Raw genomic sequence first — 19,852 nt, forward strand, 5'->3', positions numbered from 1 at the left:
CTGGACTATGAAGCTGGAAATGCTCTCTCCCTCCTGCCCTTTACCCAGAAATGCTAATATCAACATCCTACATTACCCCGAGATCAGTTTTTAGATTATAGTTTGACAGGACTAATTTCTGCTGTTTATTCTCTTGCCCTTTACCACCTTCTCACACATAAAAAAAGTAAATTGATGCACACTAATAAAGCTGGGTGTAAACTGGATCTGCAGATTATAACCACCAATGACCACATCATCACCACCACCCCCGCACCCCACAATCGTAGTGCACACCCTGCAGTCACACTTGCTGGTTTCAAATCAGAACACGACCTCTTACTGTCTGTGGCGATTCTAGAGCAATTCCTCAACCTTTCTGTGCCTGCGTTTCCTGATCTGCCACATGAGAATCATTACAGTGCCTAAAGGTATTTTGAGGATTAAATGAGATAATAGATACAAAGGGTTTAGAACAGTGCCTGGCATATAGTAAGTATTTAAGTAAGAGTTCAAAATCATTGTCAGATTGACTTTAAACAGAAATGTACTTCCTGTACTCACTCATCAGTACTTCTGGATACCAACCAGTAAAGCTAGAAAAAAACAATTACAGAAACTATCTCAACTTTTTATTTTACAGAGGACGAACCAAACAGTTGAGTCAAGTGGTCAATCTGAACTCACTCTGCTTGTCTTTTCTCTGCTTTATCCACAACTCCGAGGGAAGAACTGGTGTACTTTTCTGGGTTGGGTGAGTAAAGGTTAGTTCTTCTCCCACACAGAGCCCTCAAAAAAACAAAATCCTAGAATCCTCTGATATTGCTGATCTGGTCTAACACTCCCATTTTAAAGAAGAAAAAAGTAGCTCTAGGAGCTAAGTGGCTTGCCCAATTTCAAATACTCAGTGGCAGAGCCAAGGCCAGAAAAATGATAATTATGATCCTAAGCAAACCACCAGACGCTCTAAGTCCATTGCCAACGTCACCTATTTAATCCATATAATAACCCTCTAAAGTAGGTATTATTTCACCATCTTAAAGATGCAAAAACAGAAGCTCAGAGGCTGTGAAGTAACCTCTTTAAAACCTGACAACTGACAACAGATAGAGTCAAGATCAAAATGCTTCCTGTCTGGTCCCAAAGGATATGTGCCTGCTTCCAGTTTTCTAGAGCTTAGTTCTGAGAATTCTAGTAGCAAGAGCTCTCAACCGGTAACTTCCAAATTGTCTGTGCGTCAGCCCCATCTGGGGAAGCTTTGAAGAAATACAGATTGCTGGGCTTCACCTCGGGAAGGAGAGTCAGGGTCTCTGGGGACAGAAATACAGACATAGTCTGCATTTCTACAGAGCTCTTCATTCTGATGTGTAGAGAGATTTGAGAAACCCTAATCTAAGCAAGATAGTTTATGGCTGCTTCCAGGACAAAATGAGACGAAAATGAGTTACCCAAGGCTGACAGAATGTTCAGAGTAGCTGAATCTCTGTGAAGGGTAACATGGTGACCTTCTCTCATACCCTTCTGTGTGACACAGACACACACGTAGCCCCAATCATATAAGCATACACAGATGGCCCTCCGTATTCATGAGTTCCCATCCATGGATTCGACCAACCACAGATAGGAAATATTAAGGAAAAAAGTCCATCTGTATTGTACATGTACAGATTTTTTTTCTTGTCATTCCCTAAACAATACAATACAGCGTACCAACTATTTATGTAGCGTTTACATTATGTTAGGTATTACAAGTGCTCTAGAGATGATTTAGAGTAGATGGGAGGATGTGTGTAGGTTATATGCAAATAATACTCCATTTCCCATCAGGGATTTGAGCATCTTCAGAGTCTGGTATCTGAGGGAGGTCCTGGAACCAGCACCTTACAGATATTGAGGGACAACTGGACGTATCAGCCAAAGCCCTGTGCTCATTGATCTGCCTAAAGGAATCTCTATTACAATGAAAACAACAAGTGCTGCATTTTGCAGCAGACCAGAGCATGTGTTTTGGTGAAATTACAGCAATAAGGTTTCCTTCCCTCCTAATCATTCTCATTTAAAACATCTAAGTCTAAGCCATGCTTTCTTGGTACCGAGCTAAAAAACGGTCAGGAAAACTGTTTGAATTATCACTTACCAAGGTGCACCGTATATCCTGAATCCCTTCACTGTTACCTCTGAATCTTGTAAGTAAATACTGTTTGTCAGGAGGGACTGAACATTGTCAAAGTCCTCTGGTTTCAATTTGGACACAGAGGGGAAACGGTAGTAGTCCTGTTTAACAAGGTCTGCCATGAATTCCTTATCAAATGTCAGTTCATGATTCCCAGCAATCACTATTTTATATTCATATGGCAGGTTTCCTGAAATAAGAAAAAAAAAAAGCACCAATTAGCACGTTCATTTCCCATCACAAAGTACAACAGCTGAGACTGCGTGATTAGCAGACAGCTCACCCAAATGAAATAGCTCACACATTCCTTTACATTTCCATGTGAACCAAAATTTATGACTACTCCTTTATGTTAACAAAAATGACAATTAAACAGGAGATAGAATATCTGCTAAGAAGCTAAAGTGCTACTAAGAAGACATGACATTTTCTAGCTCCATTTCCCTCTTCTGTATGCTACAAATTCAGTGATGATTCCACACGGTAGTGAATCCACACTTTATAATCATCCAGTAAGAAAATCACTTTGATCACGATCCTTAAGAAAAGGTCTGGACTTGGTTTGGTCCCCAAAAAATAAACCAACTATTCTTAACAACTCAGATAACTGATAGATTTTTTAAGTATATCCTTCATATTAAAGACATGGCACAACCCAGCATTCCACAATTTATATAAATGAAAAAAACAACAACACATAGTACAATTTCATATTGCAAGTCTAATTTTAAGTTTACCGTTTGGTTTGTGAATAAAAAGAACATTATTAAGGGCCCCCTGATCAGACGGCTAACTTTCCTCCCATTGGGATGGGAGAAGATACTGTAAAGCTTAACCTCCTTTTAATATTTATGGTATGGAAATGTGAGTTCTCAGTGTGTGCTTTTTATGCAAAAGTTTCCCGATCAAAATGAGATAATTCTGGGAAGAAGAATGAAAGCTATAAAGGAAAACCCAAACACCAGACTTCTGCATAGATTTATAATGTTTGAATAAAGTGCAGATCATACATATTAATAACTCACCGTGATGCTATAAGAACCAAAATCCAAAGGGAGATAGTGCTGGGCAGCTGTCCCCATCCTGAAATTAATGCCCTTTTTTCTATACTCTCACTATCCATTTCTCAGGCCTCACTGTTGTGCTGCTGCTCATTTTATTTTATTTTATGTTATTTTAAAGGACAAACAGGTGGGACAATGGCACCTATAATTCCAGCTTCCCGAGACTCCTGGGTCCAATGCAAAATTAATGTTTCCTTCTATTCCAGGAAGAATTAAAGTTACCACTAGCAGGAAATTGGATATACTTGTTGTAAGAATTGGTCCTTAAAAGCAAGCCAGAGTCTCAATGATTTAATTTAGGAAGCTTAGTGGGGAAGAGAATTTTTTCGGGGGCGGGAGGGGAAGGGAGGGAGCAAGTTCTGTCATCTGTCCACTTGGATTTCAGCAATGCAAACTGTAAAGATTCCACTATGTGGACCACACAATCTCAGCAGCACACTGCAAACATATCTGCTCATATTGAAGTGGTTTTTAAGACTGATAGATTATGTTTTATAATGTTACTGATTTTTCTTTAGCTATTAATTTTTAGGTTTCTAACAGTAACAAATGGCATATATAGCATGTGCATTAATGGAGACGCATAAGAGAGAGAGAAAAGCAGTCTAATAGAAAATAACACTGCAGAGAGAAGAACCAGAAACGTTGAGGTTAAATGTCAATGGCTATCTTTGACTGCTAGCCCACAGTGCTGTGTGACATGCTTTTGGCCTCGGTTATTTGCAAGGCTGTGCTGAAGAGCTCACAAAAAACAGGAAGCCTCCCTAAAATGCATGCTTGTGTGGTGAGTTTGCTAATTAGGAGTATGATGTATGCAGCAAGTTACTTAGAGAGTATGGTGATATTTTGCACAATTCCTGCACTTAAAGTGCAGATGAAAGATGTATCAACAGGGCCACAAATTCCCAGTACTGCACACGCTGGAAAATTGTGAGAGGCCCCTCAACTCTAATAACCATTGCTCTGTGACTCCATTGGCTTGATACTGCACCCCCAGATTTACCCGTCCTCCTAAAGGCAGCTAAAACGTTTTCCTGGACAGTAATCTGTTCCAAGGCAGGTCCCACCTGCATGAATCTTTGAGTAAAAGATTCTACCTGTACAAATCACGCTGTGGCTGCCCAGTTCCCTTTTAATCATTCATGATGAGGGACTCACTGTAAGCCTGCATTATGCACCACTGCTCTTGCAGGAAGGCTTGGCTTCTCAACGTGTCCTCATGTTAGAGCTTTGGGTTCAGGGATGACACAGGTGAGACCAGCCACCAGGGCAAGGGAAGTCCACTTTCCCCCTTCAGATCATTTTTTTTTTAAAGTAAAACTGCTGCAGAGTAAATCTTTCTCAGGAAGACAGGCATCTTTGGTGTCTTTTAAATCAAATTTTTGGAAACTCGGCATAAAAAAGTGGCCACCAAAATGAAAAGCCGTGGAAACAGTGATGGTATTTACACACCGCCAACAAACTCATCTCTTTCTGAGAATCCAATAGTAGTTTCCAACTTCCATCCTCTGTTACCTATGTTATGAGATTGTCTGACATATTTTCTTTTTTGCTGCACTGACCTTTCATCTATAATCTGCCAACCTTTATGTTTTATATGAAAAGTGTAAGCAGGGCAGCTGACAAATCTCCTGTTACTTGATGGCATTTTCATTTTTTTTCCAGACTAGATTAATTTGGAAGGCTCTGCAGTCAGGCTTCAAACTTCTTAGTATTCAAATAGCATCACTTTAAAATTGTCAGACAAAGAGGTGCCTGCCTTTATCCATTTTATTCAGATCAGGCCTTCTAAGCTGACCCGCTTGGATAAAAGACCAAGGCCCTATATAGTTACTCTAACACGGAAAAAAATCCTTGCTCGGAATGACCTAAAGAACTGTACCAACAAACCTGTTTCAACTTTCCCGAGACATGCTATAGGTTCTACTAATGATATACAAGATTATTTTAGGTGAAATGGAGAGGAACCTTTGACAAAAATGTCAAATAATTCTGTATATTTTGAAAATGCATATTTGGACAAATATTAGTATAACAGTGTAAGTAATGATACATAGCTTCCTTTTTCTATTTGATATATATATAAAACGAAAGGTGATTTAAAGAAAACGATTGAGCAATAGAGGTAATTCACAGGTACAGTACAGTGATGATGGTATCAAGTAATCAGATGAAATGAGGGAAACTTGCCTATCAGCTAAGGTTAGAGCTGCAGACTGTGAGCAAGACCATGAGCTCTGAGAGTCAGTATCTGAGTCTTATACTATTCTGTATCTTCTGTGCTTAGTGGTGTCACATAGATAGATACACATGCAATGAAAGGCAACTGGCTCCTCGCTGCTAGTCATCAGTTCTAACTGCCCCCCAGTCTTGCCACCCAAAGCAGCCATCCCCCTATTTTTTTTCCGGTTTCTCTCTAGCTCCCAGCCTCCATCTTCCCCGCTAACTGGACATGCAATATGTCTTCTAACCACCTGGATAAACAGGGAGAGAAAAATCTCTTCACTTCTTTCTTTTCACTTTCCAATCCCTCCATCTGTTTGCATCTTTTCATCTTTCTAATACAGGTTGAGCATCCCTTATCCAAAATGCTTGGGACCAGAGGTGTTTCAGATTTTGCATTTTTTTTTCTCAGATTTTAGAATATTTGCATCATACTGGTTTAACATTCCTAATCCAAAAAGCCAATATCTGAAATGCTCCAGTGAGCATTTCCTTTGAGTGTCATATGTCAGTGTTCAGAATGTTTTGGATTTTGGAGCATTTTGGATTTTGAATTTTCTGATTCGAGACCACACAAACTGTAACTGGCCTCGTACTCTCATTCCTCCTACTCCCACAAGCACCTTCTATTACCAGGTATCTCTACTGTTTGATATTTTGGGCCCTTTTACATATATATTGAATCCTCCCCCTTAGTGAGTTTATGTTTACTCAGCCCAAGAAAACAAAAACAAGCAACTCTTCACACACACACACACACACACACACACACTCATGTGCCTCATACGTGATCTTAAACATTCCTTGACCTTGCTCCTCCTTTAGGATGCTTCCTCATTTTACTTCGAAACTTCTGGAAGGAGGATTCCAGAAGCTCGCAGCTGGTAGACCAAATTCAGCCCACAGGTGTGTTATGGTTCACCCTTAACTAAGTTTTGTTTTTTAAAAAAATCGAACTACCATTTAGAACTCAGGGGATATCACACAAAAATGTCTACACTTACAGCTTCTGGTGGAAAATCAAAAGATAAGGCAACCTCGACCTCCAGTCTGCCAACACACCTCCCCAGTCTGATGCCTCCTCCTACCTGGCCCACTTAGCACATTTGTTTTGCCACTGTATTATTAGATTTAACAACTTCCGGACAAAATGTATCAAAATGTATCCAGTGCAATCTGGCTTCTGCTTCTATTCTCTTCCAAAAGCTTCCCTGGAATGTGGCTAATGACCTCCTAGTGGCCAAGGCCAAGGTTTGTTCTCAATTCTCACCTCTGTTGATCACATCACAGTGACATCACTGTCCCTGAAAGCTGCGGTCCCCACACAGGGCAGCAGAGCTCCGCCACCCAACCCCTGTCTGTGGAAAAACTGTCTTCCATGAAACCAGTCCCTGGTGCCAAAAAGGCTGGGGGCCGCTGCCTACAAGTGTCCATCTCCTGATGGCCGACTGGTATTTCCCTGCCTCTGCTTTCTCTGCGTCTTTGCATCCCCTCTCATTCGCAGCTGACTCTGTTACACTCTCCTTCACCTTCACTTCTACAGATAGTGTTGAACCACTTGCCTACTGTACTTCTCACACTTCTATTCTTCATGATTCAATTTTAAAACTATTACAATTTAAACTGTGGAGGCAGCATAGGGTTAAGAGCAGAGACTTTGCAGTCTTTGCCACTTGTTAGCCACATGACCTTGCGAATAGATAAGGAGAAAGATAAAATGAGAGAAAGCTTCCAAAGGATATGCATGGTATACGGGGAAACAATTGGTGCATGTGAACTATTATTACTCCATTTTTCAGTTTTGCTTTTTGCTTGTGACCTGTCTCCCCCTGGACTTGAAGGCATGGATCATGGCTTATGGTTCCTGGTTTCACCCAAAGTACCTAGTTCAGTATCTTCCAAATGGCAGTTACACAATTAATACTTGCTGAATAAGGGAAGGAATGAATGAACCTCCACAAGATTTGCTAGGGGCTTCCCTAGAATTCCAGGAGCTGAGGTGAGGTGATGACATCTTGGGCTATGACAACACTCAAGAAAGTGTCACGTTTTCTTCCAAGTTTAAGCCCGCATGAAGTGTCCTGTTCTTTCTCTGAGACATCTGATCTAGCCAACTAACCTCCAACTAACTCTTTTTGAACTACAGTTTTCTCAACGATAATATAAACAAGGTAAAATAATAGTTCTACCTCTGAAGTTTGGTGAGGATTAAACAAGATCCTGCATATAAAGAAAGTGTACAGTTTCTAATGCTTTATAATCATTCAATAGACATTAGCTGTGTTGTTAGTGTTATTATTTTTGTGATGATTAACCTTCCCGACTGCCATCTAGGAAATCCTTAGATTTATTCATAAATTGGATCACTCCCTGGTGCCAGGTACAATGTCACTACTCTCAAAGGAAAACATCTGAAGCTGGAAAAGAAAACCTTGATTTTCCCCTGGGCAGGAAATGGCATGGTCCAACATGTCCTTCAAGCTAACAAAAGTATTATTAGGGCCAAAGAGGCATCTGGATCTACAGTAGAGGTGAAGTTCAGTGGGCCTATGAGGCCTCCAACCTCACAGCGCAAACACAGCACCTCTGGCGAGATGATACTAACCTTGCACAATGTGTGCCCTGAACAGGCCACTTCTTCCCTTCTCTTCTTGTTCAGATACCCATCTCTTCCAATAATTACTGAATTCCCAAAGATATGCCAGGACTGGCCTCTCATTGACAAACGAATAGTATAACCTGTCATAGATACCAGACTCTGTTTCTCTTTAGAGTGATTACTCATCTGGAATATCTTCAATTTTTTCTTAGAATCAGAAGATGGGGGGAGGTATTCTTTTATGAGCATGCAGCAAGGAATAGAGTATCTAGAAAGGTTTAAAATCTTCAGCAATACACACGTCTGCTGTAAATCTATAACAGCTTTAGAGCAAACACACAGCGATTTGTGTCAAGGTCAGCCGCCCTTCCTTAGAAAACTCTGGCCATTCAATGTGTCACCTATATTGGTGCCATGAATCACACACAGCATACGAACCCCGGAGGGTCCTCTGGGACAATCCGATCTGGTGGTTTGACGCTATGCTCAAACCACCAGATCGGATTGTGAGGAAAAAGACAAGAGCCGCAGGAGGGACCTGCTTCAATGTTCACCAGAGCAGCTCTGCTTTCCTTGATTTTACAATTGGAAGAAAGATTTCATCTGAAGAAAGTTATTCCTAGCTTAAAAATATTAAAAAAAAAAAAAAAAACAACACTGATTCATCCAACTCCGTTTTATTGATGAAAACACTGAGTGCCAGAGAGGGGCTGCCACTTGCTAAGCACAGTCACAGGCCAAGGTGGCGGCACAAGGGAGACCAGACTTCAGTTCTTTTGCCTCCCAGGCCAGTAGTCTTTCAGATGATTCAAATTTGGAAGAGCCTGGTAAAGCTGGGGTCAAAGCCTACCTCTTATGTGAGTCCTCCTCGGGCTGTGCCCCATCTATGGTGATCTTTTCTCTACTTCTAGGCAGTTAGGCCCTTTTTGTTTGTACTGTGAAACAGAACTCTCCATTCTAGATGCTTCTCTGGATATGCCATGGACTTCTCCCGAAGTATTTCAGGACAGCTTCCCGAAATACCACACTGCAGCTGTTGGTATAATTTCTCACCTACTAGCACGCAGGAGAATTTGGGAGTTTACTCAAGGAAGGGAGGGCCAATTTTATATGAAGTCCCAGGATTTCAAACTTGTTTGTTATATTATGAGAACTAGGATGAAACTTTGATAGGAGAATTAAAGTCTGAGGTAATAAACCCAAACACCTACAGGGACTAGAGAGGTGAAAGAGCAATGTGAATTGAATTGAACTAGGTGGAAGATAATAGAGAAGAGTGAGGACTAGGGCACCTGTGCATCACCATTTTAAAATAAACATAAAGCTGGGTGTGGTGGCTTATGCCTGCAATCCCAGCACTTTGGGAAACTGAGGCAGAAGGATGGCTTGAGGCTTGGAGTTCTAGACCTGCTTGGGCCACATAGTGAGACCCCATGTCTAGAAAATACTTAAAAATTAGCGGGGCATGGTGGTGTGCACCTATAGCCCCAGCTACTCGGGAGGCTGAGACAGGAGCATAGCTTCAGCCTAGGAGTTCGAGGCTGCAGTGAGCTGTGATCATGGCACTGTACTCCATCCTGAGCAACAGAACAAGACCCCATCTCTAAAAATTAGCTAATTAATTAAACATCTATAAGCACTTCTCTGGTCAAAGGTGATTCTCTCACTAGCTTATCCCTCTCCCCCAATAAAAGTTAATGTCCCTAAAAATTAAATATTGTACAACTGCAATCTATTTTCCCGCTACAGCTCATCATAGACTGTATTACTTTATAAAACTCAAGTTTAGGTCACACTAAAAACCAAGGGCAATTCTAGAATACTCACTTTTCCTGGGAACCTGCTAGAACACGGCTCTTGCCCCATACTCGTCATCCTTCATGAATGGGAAGTATGGGAAATGGCCATCAGGGTGTCGCTGCCACCAAATACTGCCTTCCCTACACCCCCTGTTTTATCAGGGATCTGGCAAGGAAGGCTAATGGCTTGCTGGCTCCTATTCTTCTAAAACCAAGGGGGAATCCCAGCACACAGGAATAGCTCTTGGTGAAAGGCAGCATCCAAAGGCAAACATGGCTTGTTAGGTTTCCTGGGTTCTATATAGTTGACAAATTTTAAGATCTTCAATCCCTATGCTCTCGCACCTCCATTCTCCTAAATTATAGATTTTGAAAATACATGAGGAGATCAAAAATGTCTGTGGCATAACACAGTAAATAAAGCTTATGCAGCAGCAGCAAGAAAAATGATAGATGACAGGACAGAAGAACTTGCTATGGCTCCCAGGTGCCCAGGAAAAGCAAACTCACAAGGCAGAGACTTCAGGCTCACCCTCCCTTGCCAATGTGCTGGGGGGAAAAAAAAAAAACTAACTTTCTGGGATTAAAAAGAATCAAACAGATATATAGTCAGAGCTATTATCACGGGACTGTTTCTAAACAAAAGAGATATATTAGAATTTAATCACATTTCTGAAACCTTTAGCCTGCAATGGGGCAGTGCCAGGGGCCTGTTTTAAAACACTGTTCCCTAATGCTACTGATATAAAGAAGCCTTGTTATACCCCTCAAGGTACACAGAGGAAGGAAATTGTTCCTATTTAAAATTACTATTGTATTTTTAATATTGTGACTCCAGCAGGAACAGGGAAAATGTTCAAACTCATGAAGACTCTCTATTACACTGAGGAATAACCTTTGCTTGAAAATTGGCCATGCAGAAAATTCTGCAGGAGAATGGAAGAAAAAAATATAGATAACACCAATGGTTTGGAGCATGGAAGAACTATGAGGCTCAGGAGTGGGCTGAGGAGACATTTCCTCTAAATCCCTTCCTTGGAGATTACTGGGCACTGACAGCAGAGAAGGGCTGAGCCCAGCAGGGAGGGCTCTGCCAGCTAGGAGGAGGCAGAGCCCACCTTTCACTGTTGTACCCCTAACACCTAGAAAAATGCTGGCCACTTAAGACCCACCACCTACTCGTTACATGAATGAATGGACCTCCAGAAATCCCTCTTGGCTCCATGGTTTGCACTCACTTGCCTCAGCTGCAAAACCACCAGAAACATTCAGTCAGGGCAAGCTCCGTCTCTGACCTCAGTCTGTCCCCCGTCAGGCTCCATTAATTTTCACAAGTCCTGACAGCTCTAACGTTAATACTCACACTTGCTGATGGAGCCACACAGCAGGTTCAGACTGCTACCTTCTCCTCTGAAACTCATGCATTAGGGTTTCTTCCATGCTTGCAATGGGAAACCAAGTCTAAGAAATATTAAACACAGAAAACTATATTACAATAATGTCAAGGCTAAGCCAGAAACCCAGGAGAATGCAAGGAATGCTGAGTGAAAGCCCGGTGGTCTGCTGCAGGAATTAGGGCTAATGTAAGAAGCCACAGCTGAAATGCTCCCTCCTCTTCTTCAGCCTCCTCCTTAAAAAGAATCCCAAGGCACCAGGAGATGAAAGTCCACACAAAGGAGACAAAAGTCCACTCCCTTTTCCCCCCAGGAAAGCAGACTCCCTCTGGACCTGAGTGGTCACCAGCACATTGCACTGATGGTAGGTAACAGAACTAAGTGCAAACCGCGAGGGAGCGGACCATTAGTACCCATCATTTTTCGGAACCATGGAAACAGCCCAGAGATTCCATTGCTGTCTAGCAGCTCCTTGTTTGTAAGCATTCCTGTCTCAACCGCAACCTTATTCCAATATAACTTTCTGTGGTTTAAACACATACACATACACACACACATGCGCATACACTCATTCACCTTCATATGTTTATTTTTTTAAGACAACCACAAAGTAGTAAAAATGAACGACAACATCCTCCTTGTTTCTCAAATGAGTATCTCTAAGTTGCCACCCAGACCAACGTAGCGTGTTCTAAAGGTGAAGCTCTGGTGGTAACTGTCTACTGAAGCTCAACTCCAAGTATACTTGAGTATTAGCACCTGACTAGACAACAAAAATTACATGAGGGCCTTGGCTTGTGGGGAAAGATTTATATGACAAGTAACAAATTTGATTTGAACAATCAGACTACCCAGTAAAGACCATTCAATCTACTTCCTCGAGCTTCAGAAAACTGGATTCAAATCAGGGTTCCATTGCATAGTCACAAGAGAAATTGGTAAAGACATTGTCAAATCTCATCTTGATCTGCTGTGTGCATGATTATATCACTTGAACTTATAGGAAGAAGGAACATTGGCACTAAGGAAAGAGACTGAGTTTTGGAGCAGACAGATTTGGGATCAAGTTCCTGGCTCGGTCACTAATTACCTGTGAAACTCAAATTCAAAACATGCTATTTAAGCATCATATTACTCATCAGAAAAAAAGATGAAGAATTGTACAACATACTTTACTAAGTGGATATAAAGATTAAGTGAGAACAGGAAAGGACTTCAATGCAATACCTGACACATAAAAAATGAGGATGATTATTGTTATTTCTATGCTGTCTTCTGTTTTGCATTGTAACTTCATTCAGGATAAGGGGCCCATCTCCTACTTCCTAACCCCATTAAAGAATATTTAATAAATATCTTTAATAAACTAGTAGTGTTGACACCCAAAGTCTATGGTGAGCTGAAGAACGGTATTAAATATGTTGGTTTCTTTTCCCCCAACAAAGCCTTTGAAAATCAACTGACAAAAAGGTGTTCCTTCTAGCAACAATTATAAAATAAGTGGCAATTATTCTACTGAATAATTAGAGGAACAAATGCAAATCCTATGTGTTTGCATTTTAAACCACTAAGTATGGTGAAGATCAAATTGAATAAAAAATGACATGAGACATAAAGCCCGTATCTTTTTTTAATAAATAACAATTTTAGAAGCTTTTTAGAATCCCCCCTCCTTAACCCAGCAAATAGGAATAAAAAATCTTTTTGTAATAACTACTGTCATTTTTGCATGCTGAAATAACATTTGGGCAGATGATGCAGAATTTCAGCGTGCAGTGATTCTGCGGGGCAGGGCTGCAGAAGCCAGACTGGAGGGTTGACAGTGGAAATAAAATCTCTGCCTTAACAGCGCCACTGGGGCTAGATGAAAATGGTCTTCTAGAACTTGATTAAAACTAAATTGAAAAAGAACATATTTGGCTAATATTACATTAGACTAAAATATAGAAATGAACCCTAATACTCTCGAAATCTAATAAGAAAAAGCCATCTCAATTTCCAAACTTTCAAAGCATCTTCTTTAAATGCATCACAGATCAATTTACATGGTACTTTTGCCAATAAGCAAAACCAAATCACAGGTTCCAATTGGCTTATATTGGAAAGTGTGAGAGCAAATGCTAGAAAATGCAATTACTGCAAACAAACTCCATTTTCTCCCCTCTGAAGGGAATTTCGGGGAATATTTTATTGCCATCAAATAATATTTCTGAAGGCATCAATACACAATTCTATTTTCTTTTCAGAGTCCCCACTCACTGTATAATCTAATCCACGCTACAAAATATCTAGAAATTTAGAGAAGTGCCTATGAAAGGGGATATTACCTTGCACACACATCCTATGTCAATTTTAATAATACGCGCTCTGGATAGGAAGCTGCATCGAGTAAAATTTAGGTTCCGATAAAATTGACTTTTCCCATTTTATGACTCAAAATTTTAATGAAGCATTTCAGGGATAAAATTTACAAAGAAACCTCCCAGAGAAGGTTATTTTGATCAATAGTGACAGCGGTAAGACAGGGAATGGAGACCATATTCATTTCCTCTCCCTTTGTCGTCTTCCTTGCCCCAGCCCTCAACAAGCAACATTTACAACTACTAAGAGCTCCACTTAATCAGAGCTACTAAGAAGACTTCCTAGGAGTTGGGGAGCGGGGATGAAATCATGGAATCTCCTTCAGATAAGGTTCAAGTTCCAACAGCCTCCCATTCCTTTCTTTGGGAATAGCTCTGCGGCCTTATGCCACCAGCCTTCCCTCTGGTACGAAGCAGCACAAAGTATGCAGCATAATTCTTCAGGAGGGAAGGATTTCTGGAACGTCTATCGTAGCCCTTGGGGCCTAAGGTCCCAGGAAGCAGAGTTGGAAGTCTATTTCACCTTCTACAATTTCATCCTTTCCATATGGTTTTCTAGTGTCCGGAGATCTAGCCCCTAGCATCTTAAAGCTGCAAGCCCAACAGATAAATTTACACTTTTTCTTCCTAAATCCATGTTTTCTCATAAGTAGTTATACTCAAGGCATAAGGTGTTCTGTAAAGCTGGCCTTGAAATAATTCAATTAAATATTTTTAAGGAATCCAGGTAATCAGAGCATAGTGGGAGAGCACACCCTGTCTGCTGAACATTGTTCCCAAGCAAGACAGTAAAAGGGGGAAAAAAAGAGCAGAGGTGGTCTTTGCTCTGTGAGAGTCCTTGCTCCTGGACATTTGAAGTCAGATGAATATATAATACCTTAGCCTTAAATTGCACATTAAAATATATGTACATTTCTCTCCCTTATCGTTCACATCCATACACTCTGACAAGGCGCCGGTTTCCCTTGCCTTTTCCTCTGCTTCTGTCGTGGGCTGAAGTGTGCACCCCCCACCCAAATTCACATGCTGAAGTCTTTACCCCTTGTACTTCAGAATGTGACTATATTTGGAGACAGGGCCTTAATACAGGTGATTAAGTTAAAATGAGGCCATTAGGGTGGGCCCCAACACAATCTGACTCTGGTGTCCTTATTAGAAGAAATTCGGATGCGGGGACACCAGGGATGCACACACACAGAGGAGGGGCCGTGTGAGGACACAGCGAGAAGACAGCCATCTGCAAGCGAGACGCCTGCGGAGAAACCAAGCCTGCTGATGCCTTGATCTCCAACTTCCAGCCTCCAGAACTATGAGAAAATAAACGTCTATTGTTTAAACCACCCAGTCTATGGCACTGTGTTAGGACAGCCCTCGCAAAATAACACACCTTTCTAGAAAGCAGCCTTGGCTTAATCCCTCCTACCCTAAAGCTGGGGTGATCTTATCAAAATACAAATCTGATCATAAATACTCTCTCCACACACTTAAACACTCACAAACTGTAACATCCTCCCAGACCCTCTATTATTCCATGCAAAAAAAAGGCAAAACTCCCTGGTGTGGTGTGTAGAACTCTCTGCGATCCGGCCCTGCCAGCCACTCCTCCACTCGTATCTTGAGCTCTGAGGTTGCCAAGTGCTTACACTTCATAGGATGAGAATTTGTCTACAGAGCTCTCTGCCTCCCACTTGACTATGGACCTCAGGAGTGTTCTGAGTATATCCTATTCACCTCTGCATTCCCAGCAGGCTTCAATAATTATTTATCAAAGGAATGAATGAATGAAGAACTGATTCCACCCTGGCTGAGAGCCATGTGGCTATGAGTAGTTAGCACCTTAATTTTGGATTGAAGATGGTGTTACAAATCCTATTTCTATTTTATTCTAGCATGACACTAATTATATATTTAATACAACACAAAGTATACTGTTCATTTGCTAATGAGGAACTAAATCTGATTTTCAAAACCTGTTATCAGGGGACTTTTTTATTGGGGAAGGCAAAAGGGGACAAAGAAATCAGCCTGCACATAGTAAGGACTCAATTTTGCTGAGTGAGTGAACAAATAAGTGGATGAATAAACAAATGAATGAACTGTGCATGCCACACAAATAACGTGTTGCAATTTCAAAAGACAAGGGAATTACTGCTGCATGGTTAGCATTACCCACTTAAAGATTTTTCCAGCCTTTATTCCCAGGATTTTGTAGCTCAGAGGAGATAATCAATAGATGGAGTTAATGGAATAGCCATTCATTATTTGAGGAAGGTGCTTGTATTTCTTCTTCACTGTATCCCTTCATCTGAAAGTTTCCACCCATAGGCCTCGCAGGCAAATCACTGCTGTTTTGACAGCTGGCTTTGCAGAGGCCACTCTTTATAAATGAGCCTACTGCCCAGGCCAGAAGAGGACTTGTGCGTGCATCTTCTCAGGCCCCCAAGTCACTGGGTCAAATGAAAGAATCCATGCTAATTTATGTGCAGGGCCAGCTCTACCCTTTGGCTTCCAACAGAAAAGCAAGGGACAGCAGGGTGCTCCTGACCCCTTATCCTCTAATTTCAGGCTGATTGAAATTCCAACTTAGCAGAGTCCTCAGAGATCACAATCATTTCTTCTATGAAATGGGAAACTGAGATCTAGCAAGGCTACATGACTCCTCCAAGATCACCCAGTGACTTAGTTACAACACAGAACTTCTGATTTTGGAGACCAACCCCCTCTCCTCCGCCGCCATATCACACGATTACAGGGTCAGTTTTTGAGTCAGAAATAATTTAAATGATTTTCTTTACAGACCAAAAAATTTAGTTTCAGAGAAACTGAGAGGCTTTTCTGAATACTGTGCCCACAATCATGAATCCTGCATCCTAAAATCAATCTGCCAGTACCAGCAAATATCATCCAATAACACCGAGAGCATACACTCACTCATGTCTTCATTATCTCATGGACACTGAGAACTGCTCAAATAACCTCTATTGTTATGGGTTAAGGCCATTTTTTAAATTTGAGTCATGGAAGGCATCTGTTTAATCACCTTAACCGTGAGCTTAAATCAGAGAGTAATTTAAGATGATAGAAATGACCTCTCTGGATCTAGCTACTGTTCTCCCAAACTTTCTTCTGTCTCTGACACTATCACTGAGGCCCCTTTAATGAAACCCAGTGATAAAGACTTTCCATGATACCAACATCACAATTTTTACTTATTTTTTTTTCCATCAGTAGCTAAGGGGCACATTTGCTTATCCTCAACCAATATGGCACACCTTTTCATATCAAAACCACCAAGGTGGTTTCTCAGGTTCAGACCAAAAGACTCTCTAGACTGATATCTTTTTATAATATGTAGGTTTATCTCATCCACAGTACTTTATTTCTACATGTCTCTGAAATACCAATTTTTGTCTTTCACTGGGATTATTCTTCTCAAAGTGGGAGCTAAGGCCATGATCATTGACTCTTAAATTGTGAAAATGGAGGGCAACCTTCTTTTAAAAAGGCTACTTTAAAAAAATTGAATTCCTTTGGAGTATTTTGACCAAAAACTGGAGATTGCATACACTGGTAGTAAAAGAAAATATTTTGGCAGTGTTAATCCTAATTCTCCAGAACTGAGAACTCCAATCACTTCTATTCACACCCATCCAAAGCTTGTAAAGTTGATCCATTACTAGGAAGATCTGACTGAATTTCAATTCTTTGGGTTAAATTGTTCTTACTTTTTAACTCTGTCATTTGGCATTTCACAATCAACTCCACATTCTCAGATTTACCTACTTTATGATTTAACACATTAACTGCCACATGAGTTGTATTTAACTCACACTAGTTTTGAGTCTGGGGCCTCGTGAAGCACATGTAACTGACATGTCTCTACCTTGGGAGCCATGTGAACTATTTTTCAAATTGCATATAACTCATGCACAGAAAACAATAAAAATAATAAATTCTTCATTAAATTAGAAAGGATCATTTTGTTTTTGAAATTTTTATTCTATTTTCATAATAAAACACCATGGCCCCAAGGAAAAAAAATGTTTTTTCTAGTGTGGCAGTCAGTATGTTAACTCTCTATTCCCTCATTTTTCTTCACATTTTGGTTCATTCCAATTCTAATCCAGTAGGCTTAGAAAAAAGAAATCCCATTAAATCCCATTAGATCTCTGACTCTCTCAAAAGTCAGGATAAGATTTTATAATGAAATAAGGTCCCAGAATACCCATGGAATGATCACAGACTTTCTACAACGTTCAACAAATATTCCCTGGGGTCCTAGGAATGTGACAGGAGCGTGCTCGGTGCTCACAAGGAGTACAAGCATGCACGGGACAGTACAGAATCTCTGCCCTCACGGAGCTTACACTCAGGTGGGAGCAACAGACAATAAGGAAGTAAACATCTACTAACATAACTCAGGTTATAAATGCTAGGAAGGGAATTAGCAGGTACTATGAAAGAGAGTAACAGAGGAAACGACTGAGTCACGGCAATCAAGGAAGGTGTTTTTGAGGAGGATCAGTCAATATTTTCAGTTTGCCTAGCTCTTTATCATAAACAGTAAAGATATTTAAAAAACAAACTTCCCTGATCATGACTAATATCATGTAAAGAGGCAGGAAGCACACCCCTGCGTGCACACACAAATGCACACACATGCATACATGTGCATGTACACACCCCCCCACAGATGTTTAAAACAGTGTATCGAGTACATGGTTCCTTTTAAATCTCAATTGGTACTAGAACACTCAGTGTAATCATCTATGGTTGATTAACTAGAGAATATTTTTTAAAAACCTACCCTTGTGATGAAAAATCTTTCTAAAATGTGTTTATTCAACTTTCTGCCTAAGTAAGGTAAGCATACTAAGGGTCTGATGTCGAAGCAGTCAGGAAGAGACAAAAATGTACAATATTGTACTGAATGTGTACGTGCCCTGAAAGTCAATTGCGGTTGTTGTTGTTGTCTGGGTGTGGCTTGGGGCAATTCTACAAAGCTAACATATTTGCTCATTTCCTGGGATCTACCTTAGTCTCCTTAAAAATTCTCCTTATTATAGAGAATTGGATTCTGGGGGGTTGAAGTTTGCCATAACACAATGGCTCAATTGAGGGGATAGCAAATAGGCAGTAACAGAACGCCCTCCAAGAACTGTACTAACTGTCCTAGAGGAGAAGATGGCCTCAGGACCAGTGCCATGTGCCTGGGTTCCAGGGTCCCCTTCCATAGTCATTCTATTTGGCCACCACTGACTTTCCACATTCTGTTCTCTTAACCTTAGACACGTTTGTGTGGTGGGGCAAGTGGGGTGAAGGGGAAACTTTGCTCAAAAAAAAGTTTATGAAGAAGCTTGGATTAAAGAAAAAATTGAAAATATATCTGCTGTGGTTGCAGACAGGTGTGGGGGACAAGGGGTAGACTTCTGCCCTTGGCACCATATTCCTACCCCTTCAGGGCCCTTGGAACACAGGTGAAAAATCACTGCCCTAGAAGGCAGAGTGCACAAACCCTTCAATTATTATAAGGCCTGAGAGAGCCACTGTAGGCCAGCAGTTCCTAACCCCATTTAATCTTCTGAACTATGTGCTGAATTAAAAAATAAATCAGATTCCAGGCTTCATCCTGAAAGGTTCTGATTCTCTAGGTCTGAGTGAGCCATGACCTTAAACAAATACATTCTCTTTTTGAACTTCCACTTTTTCTTTACATCTTCTAGTGATTAGTTAAGATCTCAGTGGTCAACATTACCCCAGCAAGGAGGGATAATGGAAGTCTACCTGCCCTACTTTCATTCTAGTCCAGAGGCAGAGTGAGTCCTCAGTTCACCCATGGTTAAGTCTAGCTCATCTATAAAGGGAACTGGGCTCAAAACCATTGGAAAGGAACAGTGGGATGACTCTTGGTTTGTTTTTGGTTTTTTGTTTGTTTGTTTGTTTTTTTGTTGTTTTGTCTGGGCCTTGACCTCTGTGCATGTCTCTCCTTCAGTGGGTATAGCAGGAGATTCTTGCTACCCTGTATCAGTGCATTCAGTCCCAACCAAATGTCTTTCCATCTCTTGATGGCCAATTGAGGTGACAGCTAATTAACTTGGATTGTTAAGAGGGTGTTTCATATGCTATCTTCAGGAATCTCAGTATGGCAATTCTAGATGAGTAAAACAGAGGGAAGGTTAAGCTGCCCTGGAAAGCCATCAAACACAATATGCAATGATGGAGTGAGCCTCTCATTCACACCTTTGGAATCTGACCATGACA

General features: G+C 40.9%; 1 protein-coding gene across 7 annotated transcripts in view; it reads right to left on the reverse strand.

The window, feature by feature from the left end:
* MPPED2 (metallophosphoesterase domain containing 2) overlaps positions 1–19,852 on the reverse strand; it is a 168,090-nt gene that overhangs the window by 80,654 nt on the left and 67,584 nt on the right. For all 7 annotated transcript variants that reach the window (XM_069469760.1, XM_069469754.1, XM_069469761.1 and 4 more), the window contains one exon: positions 2,117–2,342. In XM_069469760.1, coding sequence (XP_069325861.1) covers positions 2,117–2,342 — 226 coding nt within the window. The remainder of the gene's footprint in view (positions 1–2,116; positions 2,343–19,852) is intronic.

This window comes from Eulemur rufifrons, chromosome 6, assembly GCF_041146395.1.
Source record: "Eulemur rufifrons isolate Redbay chromosome 6, OSU_ERuf_1, whole genome shotgun sequence".
Classification (NCBI taxonomy): domain Eukaryota; kingdom Metazoa; phylum Chordata; class Mammalia; order Primates; family Lemuridae; genus Eulemur; species Eulemur rufifrons.